The sequence below is a fragment of the Scophthalmus maximus genome, chromosome 9, assembly GCF_022379125.1.
Source record: "Scophthalmus maximus strain ysfricsl-2021 chromosome 9, ASM2237912v1, whole genome shotgun sequence".
Lineage (NCBI taxonomy): Eukaryota > Metazoa > Chordata > Actinopteri > Pleuronectiformes > Scophthalmidae > Scophthalmus > Scophthalmus maximus.
In genome coordinates this window covers 20,824,251-20,840,155 of record NC_061523.1, presented here as the reverse complement: position 1 = coordinate 20,840,155, position 15,905 = coordinate 20,824,251, and the positions used below count along the sequence as shown (strand labels likewise).

The 15,905-nt window shown below is 42.5% G+C and overlaps 1 protein-coding gene across 5 annotated transcripts in view; it reads right to left on the bottom strand.

Moving 5' to 3' along the window:
* The window catches only part of rxfp1 (relaxin family peptide receptor 1), a 70,845-nt gene that overhangs the window by 41,892 nt on the left and 13,048 nt on the right, over positions 1-15,905 (bottom strand). For 2 of the 5 annotated variants that reach the window (XM_047334590.1, XM_035650198.2), the window contains exons 3-4: positions 13,431-13,511; positions 5,006-5,143 (exon numbers count right to left, since the gene is read on the bottom strand). In XM_047334590.1, the coding sequence (XP_047190546.1) occupies positions 5,006-5,143; positions 13,431-13,511 (219 nt within the window). Of the gene's footprint in view, positions 1-5,005; positions 5,144-5,458; positions 5,550-10,161; positions 10,481-13,430; positions 13,512-15,905 lie in introns of those variants that run through there. The other 3 variants (XM_035650200.2, XM_047334589.1, XM_047334588.1) reach the window with 3 other exon arrangements.

Sequence of the window (15,905 nt, the reverse complement as noted above, 5' to 3'; positions counted from 1 at the left end):
ACACCATCTCAGATGCATTTAACCTTGGGATAATAATATATGCTTCGCATTGGGTTATTTCCGACGTCTTTGCTCAACACCACGCGGGGCCTATATGAACTCAAACAGATGCCTCATTGTCCTTCGAGTCATGGGATTCCCAGCTTGGACTTTCCCGGTGTTCCCAGTAGCCCGTCCGAGAGTGAGAAATTAAAATGCCCGGAGCTGCACAGGAGGAAGAATAAGTTCGCCCCTCTGGAGGTATAGCGTGAGCTTTCATTACTTGTGGGGGCCACCTGTGCTCCTCCAGCTGAACACTGAGAAAAGCCGCTGCCTCCAGAGGGGGGTCGGACTCATTCCTCCTTAATGCCCAGTGTACACATCAGAGGCGTGCACTGACTTTTACGCATAGGCAAGCGGGGGGAGAAGGGGGGGGGGGGGGGGGGGGGGGGGTTGTTGGTAGACCATGGGTTTTGTGTCATTTGCTCCGTTTACCTGCTTTCGCCTCCTCACACTTTGTAATACGCTTGATCTTAAAACAGTGGAGGCGGAGTCAGGGTCATCTTGACGAGCACAATTGTCCGTAGCTAACTATATTTAGTCACTAGTCGTCAGAGATCCGAGGTTTGAATCTCAATGTGAATGTGCAAAAGGTCTAAAACGGATCGCCGTCTCTCCGCTTTACAAGCCCTGGACAAAAATGACAGCAATGATAGATGCAACAGGTGAAAGTCGAGCAGGCAACATTAAATCCTTTTTGAGTTATTGTCCAATTGATGTTCTTCTTTTTTTGTTTAAGGTTAGGCACTGGTTGACTTGCTTGCCCTGACAGCGCGGCACCGGTTCACATACCGATCACAATACCATCCGCTACGTTCAATAACAGCAACTCTTGCCATGTCTCAACCCAAGCATGAAGAAGAAAACTTCATTGGATTGTGCAAATGAGCCGCGTTAATAGATGTATCCCTTTTCCGCACACATTTCTTTATTCAAACATGTGTCTCAGGTTATAACAACGCTTCAACTTTCCTGTTATAATGTGATAAGTTTGTAAAATGTAAAAAACATCTCGTAACATGAAAGTATCTTGTGATGACATTAAAAACATCTAGTTTTATCAACTAACCTTTCACGTTAAAACATGATACTCTTTTTATTTGTATTTTTTCTGACATGGCACCAGGATGCTTCTTTACAAAAATAATTACTTATTTATTTATTTTTCTTAATTAGTCAGTGGCTGCAGTTCCCCAATTAAAATTTAAATGTCAGACATTAAGATTAAGTTGTTTTTTTTGGTCCATTGAAGGTCAGTTTGAGCAACACCCACCCATTTGCAATAATTGCGTATCCTTGAGCAACACATTTGAAATTCAATTTAGCTGCTGCGGTTTTATCTGAATTAAAGGTGACATATTATGCAAAAAACAAATCACTTTTTCAGTGTTTGTTGCACATAAATGTGTGTATCTGTGGAGCCTGCAGGCCCACAAACTGTGAATAAAGACCACCCGGTCGTTTTTTTGTGTGCTGGAAAAACCCGACAGCCTGGCTCTGAACAACTGGTTCAGATTTCTCTCCCACTGTGATGTCACAGTTGGGGTAACCCCGCCTGCAATCTGAGAATCTCCACTTTTTTAGTGAAGGAGCGAGACATTTCCTTCACATTTTGAAAGCGGTTGATCAATCACATCAGATCAGATCAATCAGAGCAGACTGGGGTTTATCGGGAGGAGGCGGAGCTAAAAGAAATCCAGGCATTTTAGACAGAGGTTGGAAAGAGGAGCTGCAGGAATAGGCAGAATGAGAACACTGATGCCTTTTCTGAACATTAGAGCATGTAAACCTTTTCAAGTGGTAGGACAAATTAAAAGTATGACCCTGAATATGAGTATGACCCTAATATGTCACCTTTAATGGAGGAATGTTCCCAACACAGCCTTGTCGATACTTTGAAAGGTTTAAGATGTTTCAGTTACACTGATAACGTTAACAGACCTTGCTATAATGATTTGAAATAAATACGTTTTTCCTGTATGTTCTGGTTTTTGCTGCAAATCCTGAAAATGAAAAAAGCCTGCTGACTCTTGAACACTTAAATGTTCATCAATAAATCCTCGAGCTACACTGATGATTTCCAAGCGCTTTTTTAATTAAATAATCCATCTGGATTTAATAAAGTAGTTTTTCCTCTCTCAATTCATCTTGTGAAATTTTGATGATCCTCTTTTTTTATTCTTCATCACAGCAAGGAAATTGTCCTTCACTGACATCCCTTCACACACACGCACACCTTTAAGTTTGCCACCTTAAAGTGACATATCCCACTCTAGACCCCTGCTGCTTTGACGTTCTGTGACATTTGGAGATACAAAGTTCTCTTCTACTTGTGAAAATCTCGACAGCACAGACAGCTCAGCATGCGGCACTGCTGATGAGAATCTTCTTCACTTCTTTCCACCCATTAACTACCATTACTTCAAAAGGAAAATGCCTAAAGGTCGTGCTTGACACTTCCTGCTAAACGTCTGTTCACAGTGTCATAACCTGCAGGTGATATAAGAACCTCAGCCACTGGCACAATCAGTTTCTTCCTACTTCTCCTCAAACTTCCAGATCCCTCGGCAGTCAGCGATTCATCAGTTGGAGGCCTGCCTGACCCGAAAAATAAAAATAAAAACATTGCACATTAAATGGTATTCCTTTAAACCCCACCCACACCTTAAAATGAGTGCAGTGCATTTCCCAAATCCCAACTACTTTTTCCTTCCTCTGTTTTGGTTTCAAACACGGCGAGGGATTCCTTTCACATCATTGTGATAATTTCCCATGTCGATATAAAACTAGTGCTGCCTTTATGTTCAAGAGTTGTGTGTGGGCGACAGACAGACAGACGGAGACCGAGGCACCGCCGCTGATTGAGCTGCTGTCTTCTGGGCATCCCGCCCAGCAGCAGCATCAGCAGCAGCAGCAGCAAGCTGGGAAAATAGGGACAGTGCACCAAGAAGAACCTTATGTTGCCCAGTAGGGGTAATCACAACCGAGTTAAGGCAAACGAGGGAGTGTGAGTGTGTGTAAAATGTGGGTTTGAAGCTTTAATCAAAGATAAACCAGCAGCAAAAACTTTTGAGTATCCGAGTAAAGGCTCCTACAATCTAATGCTGTTAGCGTTTATCTATGTCCGAGAGAGAAAATGAACTTTTGTTAAAATAAGAGTGAAATGGCTCCAACTTTTACAAAAAACCTGCAGTTCCAGGACAAAAGGTTGACATAAGCTCATAATTCACTCCTGAGTGACGACTAAGCCAAGCTTGGGGAATGGGCAGATGATAGAATGCTTTTATGAATGTCATTTATTATGAGTCGACAGCCGCTGCCAAAAGCTGCACCTGTCTCAGCACAGGAATTATGATTGATTATCGTCTCTTCAAGATAAAAATAAGGGTTAATTCTGGGGGGTTTTTACAGGCTGGGGCAGCGGATCAGCAGAGGAGGCTCGGACATTAAAAGGTTATGTTTGTATGATTGCAAAAGATTTTTGGACAAATACAGAACAAGATCCTTCAGTAATACTGAAGTGTTTGCGACAGGTAATATTTAATTTTGGGTATGGGTAAAAAAAAAAAAAATCAGTCTTGAGTGAGATAAACAGGAGAGAAAGGAAGAAAAAAATAATGATCTGTGTCGTTTAATTTTGTACTTTTCTTAACAACATTTTTCATTTTCCACGGCGCGTGCGACGGCTCACCAGTGTGTAGAAAAATACAAGAGGTGAAGGGCTGCTGTCAGACCCTGATGCGGGGTGCAGAGAAGTTCAATAATTGATAAAGTGTGTGTTTGCACGCTGTGCAAAACACACAAACAGGGTCTTGGCGAAGTCAATTGTACTGACAAGGAAGGAACACAAAAAAACATTATCCACTGGAAGTGGGCAAAAAAAAAGATCATACAGTTTGTATCTTCTTGTAAATTCATTTCAAGAGCATCCGTTTGTTTTCCTGGGCACTTGTGCACAACTCGAGTACTCTTTGACACTCCAATGTTTTATCTATTCTGCCTACTGCAGTTTTCCGCTCTGGGCCTATTTGATTATGCGTATGGGGTAAAATCAGGTCAAATACAGTTTCTTTAAAGTTGGAGGAAAGGTGCAGGTCTGCAAAGCTGGTCCCATGTTCCATTTGATGCATCCGCTTGATTCATTTTTCATTGAGCTTTTACGTGCCTGTCTTAAAAAAAAGGGGCACTAGTAATTCCAGGTGGTATTATTTTTTGGTCACCGTCATAAAGATGCTGCAGTAGCAAGATGTTTTATCTCTTTTTCTAGCACTGTCCTTCTTTGCCGATTCTTTTTCACTTCCATTTCCGTCACAGGGGATAGATACCGGGGAGAACGCTTTTCTCTTCCTTGTTTTGTTCACGCAATGGGTGACGCGGTTTCTTTTGTGGCGTAAATATAAGGCACCATTTTTTTTTTCTCCCGGTGGCCGAGAGAATAACATGGTGAAAGCTTAAGGTTTATAGTGGACCAATTTAAGTGAGGATGGTGTGGGGTTTGTTAATCACCATTACTCTCTATGCAATACAATCTACGGAAGAGTATTAGGGCCAGACATTGGAAAAATTTAACATTTTGCGAATAAAGTCGAAATGTCGAGAATAAAGTCAAATCGCGACAATAGAGTTGAAAAAGCCTTATGTGACTGTGTCGTGGCACCAGTTCAGCTGTCACACATTCCACGTTAACTAACGCTCTATCGCTGCATCAGTTACATTCGACTCCGGGGACAAGGAGTACAAGACAGCAGCATGGATTTTTTCACCGATGTTATTTGTCCGTTGGACAATAAAGTAAATGCACATGTCATTTTGTAGGTGTGATTTTCCCCTTTAAAATCCAGACTCAATTTGATTCTCTGTGTATGAATCAACTAATCACTCTGTGAACAACATTGCGGGTTCAGGCATGAGGTTATTCAGTACACGTGATCTACAGATCCATCCCAGTAGGCAAAGAGTGACTCACCACAGTTCTCCTCGTCCGCTTGGTTTCCACAGTCATCGATGCCATTGCAGTGCAGGAGCTGGGGGAGGCAGATGGTCAGGTTGCCACAGGGGAAATATCCAAGGGGGCATGTCGCCTTCTCCTCCGTGATGTTGAGTGCTGTAAACGAAGCAGACAATCCAAGAATATAATTGTTAAATATGTCTGCCGCTTGCCTATGTCATTGACATTTCAAGAGCCCTTGTTAAAAAAATTCCCCTAAAATTCGTGGAGTCTGTGTATCTCGTTATGGAACCTCCAAACCGATGTCAGTGGGCTCCATCAGTGCTTTGTGCACGTTCAACAGCTGTGTTCCTTTAGCTGTTGAACGTCCTGTGAGACAACTGCTGTATTTCTTAGTTTAAATTATGAAGATAAATAGAGCAAACAGTACAGACTGAGATGTGTGGTGAATGTAGAACAGACGTGAATTACCCTCGCACTGTCATCCCCTCGCGTCTTGATTAGGGAAGTTCTTTATTCGTGTGTCATAGTCGATCTACCTCGTCACGCCTGTGGTTCAAAATAAAGTAGACAGGCTAATGACAAGCAAGATGTACGCGTCAGAGCTACTGTACGCTGGCATCCCAGCACTGGAAATCCAAACAGAACACATGAGAATATATGATTCTCCTCATCACCTTCATTAAACAGTATGGCTTTGTGTTAAATCACTGATCACGTTACTGTGACACAATGAGTCATATCCCATCAGCCCCTGTGTCTGTAATGTTTTACTGCATCTTTGCAAAGTACTTGACGGTGCGACGGTAATGTGGAGTGTAGCGGTTTCACACGACTGTGCATATACTGTGGGTGATACACTAAACACATCACAAACATACGATCAACTATAATAAAAAAAAAGGGTCTGAGCCAGTGGTCATGAAGAGCATATAGCACACACTGCGTTGCTTCATCACATGCAGAGCCAGTCGCTAGAGGCGATAACACAACAGCATCAGTTTCAATGAATCACCAACCAGAAGGTATGCATTTTCTCTCCAGAGCATTACACCAGATAAAATATTTTTTTTTATTTGACTTGCTGTGTATATGAATGTCCTTTATTAAACATTAATTCAACCCTTATAAACATTTGTCTTCCTGCCGGGTCCTGAAACGCTCCTTGTGACCTGCTTCATAGAAACATACGCTGGTTAAATTTGACCTCTGAGTATTAGAGGAAAATCCTGTTGGAAAGTGATGAATTCAGGGGCCAATTAAATCAAAAATGACTGAATAAAATATTGTTTTCATGTGTCTCCAGCTATTCTGTTATGCCATGTATAACTATAAGATCCACAGCATATGTCAAAAACATGCATGTTTGGAGTATTTCCAAATAAAAACTCCTCGACGGCACGAAGAAATCGCAGATATTAAATCAACCGAATGGCTGCTTCAACCATAACCTGCTTAGGTCTACAAAGCTTCATATTTCAACTAAAGCACTCCAGCCTTGACTTCCTGCACACACAAAAAGACAACATACAAACAAATATAATTCACTCTCACTGTTTTTGTCTGAAAACTCTGTGCCACATTTCCTGGGTTCATTTTTGTTATTACTGAACATAACTGGTCAAACATCAGTGAGAGTTGAGATATTTTCCAGCATCAATCATAATGAAATTGTTTTGAAGGGGACATTTCATGAACGGAAATGGATGAGATGGGGAAAGACAACAGACATGCAAACGAAAATATAAATGTTCCGGTCGGAAACACAGGATTTTTGTAAGGCATTTCCACAGCATCAATAACCAACGTGTACACGGTTGACCGCAAACGGTAAATCTACGTAAGTAAAAAACAATCAGAGGAAAAAAACCTCCGGCAGCGGCAATAATCCAGTATGTAATGTAGTGCAGCCATACGGCACGTGGGCCCACGGTAACTGAATTTGATCCATCATGTTACCGTGTAGTAAACAGCACAGTGTAATCACCTCAGATCAGTGAGCTCTGTCCCAGGAGACAGCTAATGAAAATCAAATTGCTCTTGGGGCATTACACCATTAACACTCAGCGTGATTAGCCATGCCTCAGGGCACAATAGGTGACAAACTTCAATTCACAAAGTTTGAATTGCTATTTTTAATGGGACTCAAATTGAAAATGAGAAAGTCCAAAGGATGAGATGTGTTAGTTCACTCCGAAGCCTCAATGTCTGGCTTAGAAATGGAGTCAACGAATGACTGCACGACGAAGACACTGGCTACCTCCAAACTACCACATTTTGTTTTAAAACTGAATATAACAATCCCCGATCAGCCAACCATTTAAGCTCCATATCAGTTTAATCCCCCGTCCATACTAACACACCAGAAAACGTATATTCCGTGACCATTCATGCGTAGACAGGAAGCAGCGCGTCTCCTCTGCAGTTGGTTAGTTGAAATTTAAGAAGAGAAGAGAACACATTTCTTCTCTTGGACTTCAGATTTAAAAGCTTTATTTCACCATCCATCCATCGTCTTGGCTGGAGCCAATCCCAGGGCCACATACAGAGACGGACAACCACTCACTCTCACATTCACACCTACGGTCAATTTAGAGTCTCCAATGAACCTAACTCCATTCTGCATGTCTCTGGACTGTGGGAGGAAGATGGAGAACCCGGAGAGAACCCACGCACACACGGGGAGAACATGCAAACTCCACACAGAAAGGCCCTGGTTGGTTTGAATCGGGATTCGAACCCAGAACCTTCTTGCTGTGAGGCGAAGGTGCTAACCACTACACCAGCGTGCAGCCCGCTTTATTTCACTTCACCTGTTATTGGTTGAAAAAATCAGTAAAAATCGCTTGCAAAAAAAAAACAGAGCAAAAAGCTGATCCGAGACTCAAATTTACATTTACAAATCTCAAAAATGAGGGGAATCACAGAGACACTGCTCTTTATGAATCAATACTATGAAGTAACCATATGGTTCATTGTTAAAACAAAACAAAAACAAAATATTGAAAAAGAGACGCTTTAAATCTTCAGGTATTCTTTACCATTTGCTTTGACAGATCTGGCAACAAAACACGATTGATTGACAGGCAGACGGACTGAGAAGAAATACAGTATAGGCTATTGTGTGAGGGGGGTGGGGACGAGATGAAGCAATAACCCCTGGCGTCAAGATTTGTCAACCTGTCTGTCAGACCGAAATCTTCCTTTTTTGGAATAATAACTGAGGATGAACCCTCGCTGGCAGCATCCTCTCTTCCCTTTTTTTCTGATGCCGATTCCTTTGTGGATGTCCCCTGGTTTAAAAATGTCCAAAAATAATGAAACAAATGCTCCTGAATGCATCGGTCCTCCTGTCACCGCGGAATGACTCTTCCGACTATATGTTAAATCCTTCACGAGGAACACGACCGCCTGTCGTCCTTGTCTGGGAAAGCTAAAGTGAAAACCTTCATCGCTGATGTCTCTACCTTCACTTAAAAATGGAGTCAATGAAATGACTCAGACCTCAGACTTGCAGCAAATTCTTTTAAAGTAATATGGTTTGGATGCCAGCACTTTGAAACTCCCACCTGATGGGGACCAAACTAATAATTAACTCCATGGCCTTTTAGCCTCCAAGCCAGATGGAAATGTCTCATCACAGCATCATGTATCAGGATCCTCAACACGGGGAACGTGCTTCTGTCAGTAGAAGTCCCTTCTAACTAATTCTCTAAATGTATTATTTCTTTCCATCAGCTCTGAATGCGGAGTAGACGGCTTGAACTGTTGTTACACTCTGTAAAACCGTTTCAGTGTCAATACCAGGGGCCAAGTCGAACGGGCACCGCACTAAAGTCCTAGCAATGGCAAGAGGCAGAAGTTGGAGTCTATTATTTCACTAGACGCTGCAGTGGTGCTGCTGCGGCGAGCGCATCAATTACTGAGCCCGTCTATTCAGCCCCACAGTGGCCCACAGACTAGGAAAAATATGTAGCGTGTCCTGTTAACGGTTGCTCTTGAACATACTGAAAAGATAGTTTGACACGCACGTAGGGCTGCAACTGACGATTATTTTCATAATCGATTAATCCGTCGATTACTTTATCGAAAAAGGTGGCGATGAATTTACTAACTGTTGCAGCTCTACACATGTATGCCATGGGCCTGCACTTGAGGACACATAACTTAACTGTATTCATAGCAAAAAAGAAAAGTCAAGAATAGTCAAGCAGAACAAACAACTCTGGATTCATTTGTATAATTATGCCCCAAGGAAGAACATCCCTGGACCCTCACTGCAGAATCAGCTATAAATATTCAATGTTTTCCTGCCACTTGATATCAGGAAATCTGATAACTGGCGCAGCAACGTTTAGCATTTTGCTTCATAAGACGAAAATACAGGAGCAACGTGCAACTGTGAGGCCGTGACATCATCCATGGGTCGTTTCCTCCTGACGGGAGAGACCCAGCGAGTCACACGGGGAATTTCTTTTTCTCTCCTCCTCAGATCTTGGATGCGAAACACAGTTATCAGATATTAGACAAGATCCCTGCCTTGACCAGAGCCTCACACTCTGCGCGCGTATGTATGATTGAATGAATGACATTGACTGAGTACACATTCCAGATTCTACACAAATACACTCAACACAAGTTCATAGATCATTAACAAACAGCAAGCAATATTTGTTTAATCAATCCAGTGTCTGATCCCTTCAGGCTGCATGGATGAATCCTCGGGGCAGGATGCGATTCACATAACAGAAGGTAATCCACCAGCAGAATAACTAAGCCTCCTGCAACAACTGACAACAAACAATCTCTTCCACCTCCAGATAAATATATATTAACAATATCCAGCCCTTCAGATTGGCTCCCTAGTGTTTCCATACCAACACGACGGGTTGACCGTGCGTTCCAGAGATATCTGCTCGATACAGTTGCACCGCTTCGGGCAAAACCAAAATCTCTAATGTCCATGTCTCTCTCTCTCTCTCTCTCTCTCTGCTTCCTCGGTACAGATTTCACAGATATTGACTTGGAATCACCTCAAGGCGTTTTTTTTTCTATTGAATGCTGGGGAATCCGGTGGAAATGTGAGACAGGTAAAGATGAGATCAGGGCAGAGATTGAGCGGTCGTTTGGCGTGAGAGTGAAACAGAAGAAGAAGGACAAGTTGCCGAACTCACCGGACACTCCATAAGCGAGTATCACAGCAGCCACATAAACACGCATGGTCCAATCGGGGAAGGGTTTCTTTGTCCCCGTGAAAACGGTGGACATGGTGGTGGAGAGGATTATCCTCCGCCGCGTGTCCAAAGCAAAAAATTCGGAAGCCGTGCGTAAAAGCGGTCACCCAAAAAAGTTTGTTCGCGTCTTTGCGGTTGGTTCGTGGCCGTGCGGAGTAAAACCCGGCTGCAGGAGGGATGGAGGAGGAGAAGACGAAAAGAGCCTCCAGCTCCTTCGCGAGGTCGATCGATCTGGAGCGAGTTGGACGGAGTGAAAGGTTCAAAGGAATCAGTTGCCATCATGACGCACGAGCGGCGGCGGCGGCGGCACAGGTGCGGCAGCGCGCAGAGAGGGGGTGGATGGGGGCGAGGGGCGGATGGGGGGGGTGTCATTCCGCGGTGACAGGAGGACCGAGGCATTCAGGAGCATTTGTTTCATTATTTTTGGACATTTTTAAAACCAGGGGACATCCACGAAGGAATCCGCATCAGCAAAAAAAAAAAGGAAGAGAGGATGCTGCCAGCGAGGGTTCATCATTATTCATAAAAGATGTGCTTAAAAAAAGGAAGATTTCGGTCTGACAGACAGGTTGACACAAATCTTGACGCCAGGGGTTATTGCTTCATCTCGTCCCCACCCCCCTCACACAATAGCCTATACTGTATTTCTTCTCAGGCCATCTGCCTGTCAATCAGTCTTGTTTTGTTGCCAGACGTCTGTCAAGGCAAATGGTAAAGAATACCTGAAGATTTAAAGCGTCTCTTTTCAATATCTTGTTTTTGTTTCGTTGTAACAATGAACCATATGGTTACTTCATAGTATCGATTCATAAAGAGTAGTGTCTCTGTGATTCCCCTCAAGCTCAGTCTCATTTTCACATGAGGTATCCCGTCTGTTTTTTAAAGCTACAGTGTGTAATATTTAGAACTTATTCACAGAAATTGAATATATTGTCCATAACTATGTGTTCATATATGTATAATCACCTACAACAAAGAACTGATGTTTTTTTGTCAACTTTGAATGAGTTAAATATAGTTACATGAGGTGGACCCGACTTCCGTGTGAGTCGCCACGTTTGCTACGTTGTGTTGAATGTGGTTGTTGCTCAAAACGGTCCAGAATAAGCCGCATTCACATTGAATTTTCAGCGCTGCAATAACCTGAAATGGAATTAGCGGTGCGCCAACATAAAGTGTCCCGTGTCGGGTGCTCAGTTGGTTGCAGTTTGCAACTTTACCACCAGATTAAAAAAATTACACACTGGGGCTTTAAGCTATGATAAACTGACTCTCAACGTTTGCAAGTAGCTGGTGAAGACAGTGGAGCATTTAGCAACTACTTCAAATAAATGCTTATCTTGTTCCATCTCATCTGGATGTGTAAAGGGCAACTGTTTGCCACAACAGCAACTTTCATTGTTAATAAAATGTCAATGTTCAAAATTTGTTCTTCTGCAAAAAAAGGCATCAGTAATTGTCGCTTCAAAAGGCAAACCTGGACTCAGTACACCCCCCTATACACACACACACACACACACACACACACACACACACACACACACACACACACACACACACACACACACACACACACACACACACACACACACACACACACACACACACACACACACACACACACACACACACACACACACACACACACACACACACACACTCACACACACACACAAATCAAAAGACAGTTGGCACAAAAGTTCCTCATTCATTATAGTTGCTGTTATGAAAAGCTTGATGCACAAAACGTGTCTCAGGGAATTTGACCTCAAATGAAAAAAATGTGTCTGTTTTTCAAAGGAAATGCTTGATAATGTTCTGTTCCCATCGGTTGACAGCGGGTGCAGGTAGAGTGTGTCGCCCACTAGCTCGAAGGTCTGCAGTTTGATCCCGGCTTCGCCTTGTCCGCATGCCGATGTGACCTTTGGCAAGGCCGTCTTTGGGAAGACGGCTCTTCTGGCAGCGTATGACTGTGTATGAATGTGACAGAAAAAGCGCGGCAAATAGCAGCAGGGTGAATAAGCGTAGAAAAGCGCTATATGAATTTAGTCCATTTACAGTGAAAATCAAGACAATTCATCGGCATGTGCTTTTGTATTCATTCATCCCAACGCCAACATGCACTGAACTGGGGGGGAGGAAAAAAACAGCCTCATCCGCGGTCATCTTTCTCTGCATGAAAAAGCCATTTGTTCCGACATAGTGAATCTTCCGTTGTCAGTTTCTGAAAAAGGTTGTTAGAGGAAAGTACCACAGCCCTTGGCTTATATAGTACATCAGATGTTCGTTTGCAGAGGTTTGGAGTCTCCGACAAGTCTCACATTGTCAGATCGTTAGACGCAAACAAGCCCTGCGGGCGCTTGGCAAGCCGCGGTGGCTTGTACATTTTGGCAGTCAATGAATAACTGGAATTACACCACTGAAGGCGTCCTCAAACACATCTTCAAATCTGCTGTTCTTGGATCAGGGGGTTTGCTGCATATTTATTTTTAGGCCTTTGCTGCTTTAGTATGCAAAAAAATCAACAACCCTCAGTTGTATTTTGCCGGTGCATGTAAGAGCTCTGATTTTACAGATTCACATCCAGAGAGGTAAATAAGGAGAGCATGCTAAGCATGACATCACAGTGGAAATGGTGAAACTTGTGTAGTTTCTAAGAGCTGAGATTTCCCCCAATTAATGTCAGCCATATTGGTTTTGACGTAAGCGCCTGCCAAATGAGGACAGCGAAGACTTGTCTTGAGTGTTGTGGCAACTTGAGCATTAGTTTCAAATATCTTCAGAGCAGATATATACGTAAACTTGACTATTGTCGGACGCGTGTCATTTGTCTGTCGCCACTCCAAAGCTTTTTACAAATCAGTGCTGGTAAAGTTATGTAATGACACAGCACTGGTTAGGTTTAGACCGTAGCCTGTAAATACAGATGGACGACGCTTCTTCACTTCCTTCCATTTGTACGAAAATGACGCCAACATATATCCCGGATACGCGTGCCGCCGTCTTGCACTCACCTGTCGAGAGTCGGCCTCAGTTGCCGATCGTGATGTTTTTATTGGATTTTAAAAAAGAAAAGAATTAAAACCAGACTTACCAGAAAAATGACCACTTTGATAAGAGCTACCTAAAATAATGGGCACCATATCTGGAGAAAAGTTTAGTTTGGTCCATGTACCACCCACTAACATAGAGGAGGCAGGGTTTGTTACCTATACTGTAGCCAGCCACCAGGGGGCGATCCAGGTGATTTGACTTCACATTTGGGCAGCTGTCATATCGTCCATCGTTGTCTACGGGGACGAAAAACACGGTTAGGTTTCGAGTACCAATTGTGGTATGGGATATATTACGTTCTTAGTTGTGTTGAGTGGAAAATGACTAAGGCTGGGGGAATAGGAAATGATGCTACAAAAAACACGAAGCCAAAATTTGCCAATTAATTTTTTTTCATTTGATCATGAATAGATAGTACGATGAAAGGATAAGCACATAAATCAGCATTCAAGGCCATTTTTGGGGGGGGATTCAGGGCTGTAATACTCATGTTGGTTCTGGGTTCAGCACCGGAGAAAGTAAGTAAGTAAAAGCTTCAGCTCTACCAAGGTCCCTTATTCATCTGGCAAAATTTTACTCCTGACATTGTGCGGAAGGCTTTGAAACAGAAACTACTGTGGACCTTCATTTTGGAAATATGAAGATGATTAAAAGAAATGATGGACGATGTAAGGTAACTTATATTTGATACACAAAACCCACTGATAACGTCAGTTACCACTACATAGTTTATCTATCAAGGGTTATTTATATCTTTTTCTCAGATATTAATGACATGGAAAACATTCAAAAGCTGCAAAATGTATATTTGTATCTTGTGTTTAGTGATAAAAATCATTAATCATTAGAGAACACAAGCATCTTACATTTTAATATCTTTAAAATTTGTAGTTTTCAACATGCAGAGAGCACATTGGGCAGACTGTCACTCCTGCTGTACATTTAGTTGACTGAAGTTGTTTTTCCATTTGGCTGCATTCATGTATTGCAAGGAAAAAAAGAGGTGATTGTCAGGCCTGAAACTGAATTACTGAGTGGAAGAGCCAATCATATTCAAAGCCCAACAGCATGAATTGATCAAGTTGTCTGTCAGTATTGCTAATAAATTATACATTTTGTGTTGTGCCACTTCCTGTGAAACCCAGACATTTTTGAAATACGTGTCCAATATTTAAAAAAGTCATGTAAAGATTAAATTGGTTTATTTCTTTACTTTGTCTGTGCAGAGAGCGAGAGGAGCAGTGTGTGTGTGGGGGGGAGGGGAGGTTTTCCAGGACATGTTTTAAATTCTTGGACCCTCTGTCTCGCTTGTTCTCTGCATTTCCGTCTGTCCTCCTTTTTTGATGTAATCTTCCGACACCTGCTGCTGCATCCGACTTCCCATCGTGACAAACGGCACACTCAAAGTTAGTGGATTTGGTTTATGTAAGATGCTTCAAAAAAACCAACACGGCGGATAAGAATCGGGTCCTCACGATGGACATAAGACAGCGATGAAGAACAAGCTGAAAAGCAAAGACGTCCCTTTGCAGTCGACCTCGATACGAGGCTGTCACACACTTTTTGTATGTTGCACTCATCTATTCTGATGCACCTGACAACATTATTCACTAACCATAGAAAATGTTTACTTTTTCAAATGTATGGGAACATAATGAGGTTGTAGTTTGCATTTCTGATGATTTAACAGTATTAATAATTTTGTACAGTTGGGAATATTGTTTGTTTGTCTCTTGTAATTGGCCAATATGTCCACACACACACACACACACACACACACACACACACACACACACACACACACACACACACACACACACACACACACACACACACACACACACACACACACACACACACACACACACACACACACACACACACACACACACACACAAAGTGGAGAATAATTACATATTGACATTTAGCAACCCTTGGCGTTTGATTTTGCATTCCTCAGACGGGAGGCATCTCTGAAATAATCTCATCGTGGTAAATCTCAGGCAAATGACTTAGGGTTTAATTTTTGAAATGCATGATGCCGAGGGAGGATATGGACGCACTGACCTGTCAGCATGACTTCCCCTGCTGTGGTGTTCTTGAATAATAATCTATCTATACAACACACGACTGTAATCATGACAATGAAAAATTGAGAACTGATATTCATTTTCTATTCTTATTTTATAGAGCAGAAATTTTACAATAACACGCATTAAACAAAAAACTATATGCTTTTTAATCCTGTCAGCAAATCCCACGATAACACTCAAAGCAGGTCGACCTGAAAGCCCTAATGGCTACAGTGCGTACAGAACCACATTTCGACTCCCCGCTGGTCGCACTGTTTGCTGCATGCTGTTCCTTCCACAGTGTTACTGTACGGCGTTTGCTCTCTAAGTAGGTCCGTCCATTAAAGCAGCCTTCGGGAAGCAGTGATCTATTATAGGCCAATAATAATAACAATGATCAGCGTGCAGGGAATAGAAATAGAAAATCACATCAATCAGAAAACCAACCAGCTGCATGTAAATGGCTTTAAATATTTACAGTCCACGCAAACTTGTTCCGTGAATTTCCTGCCCCAGCTCACAATGTGAATGAAAGTTGGACTAAGCGCACTGTTCAGG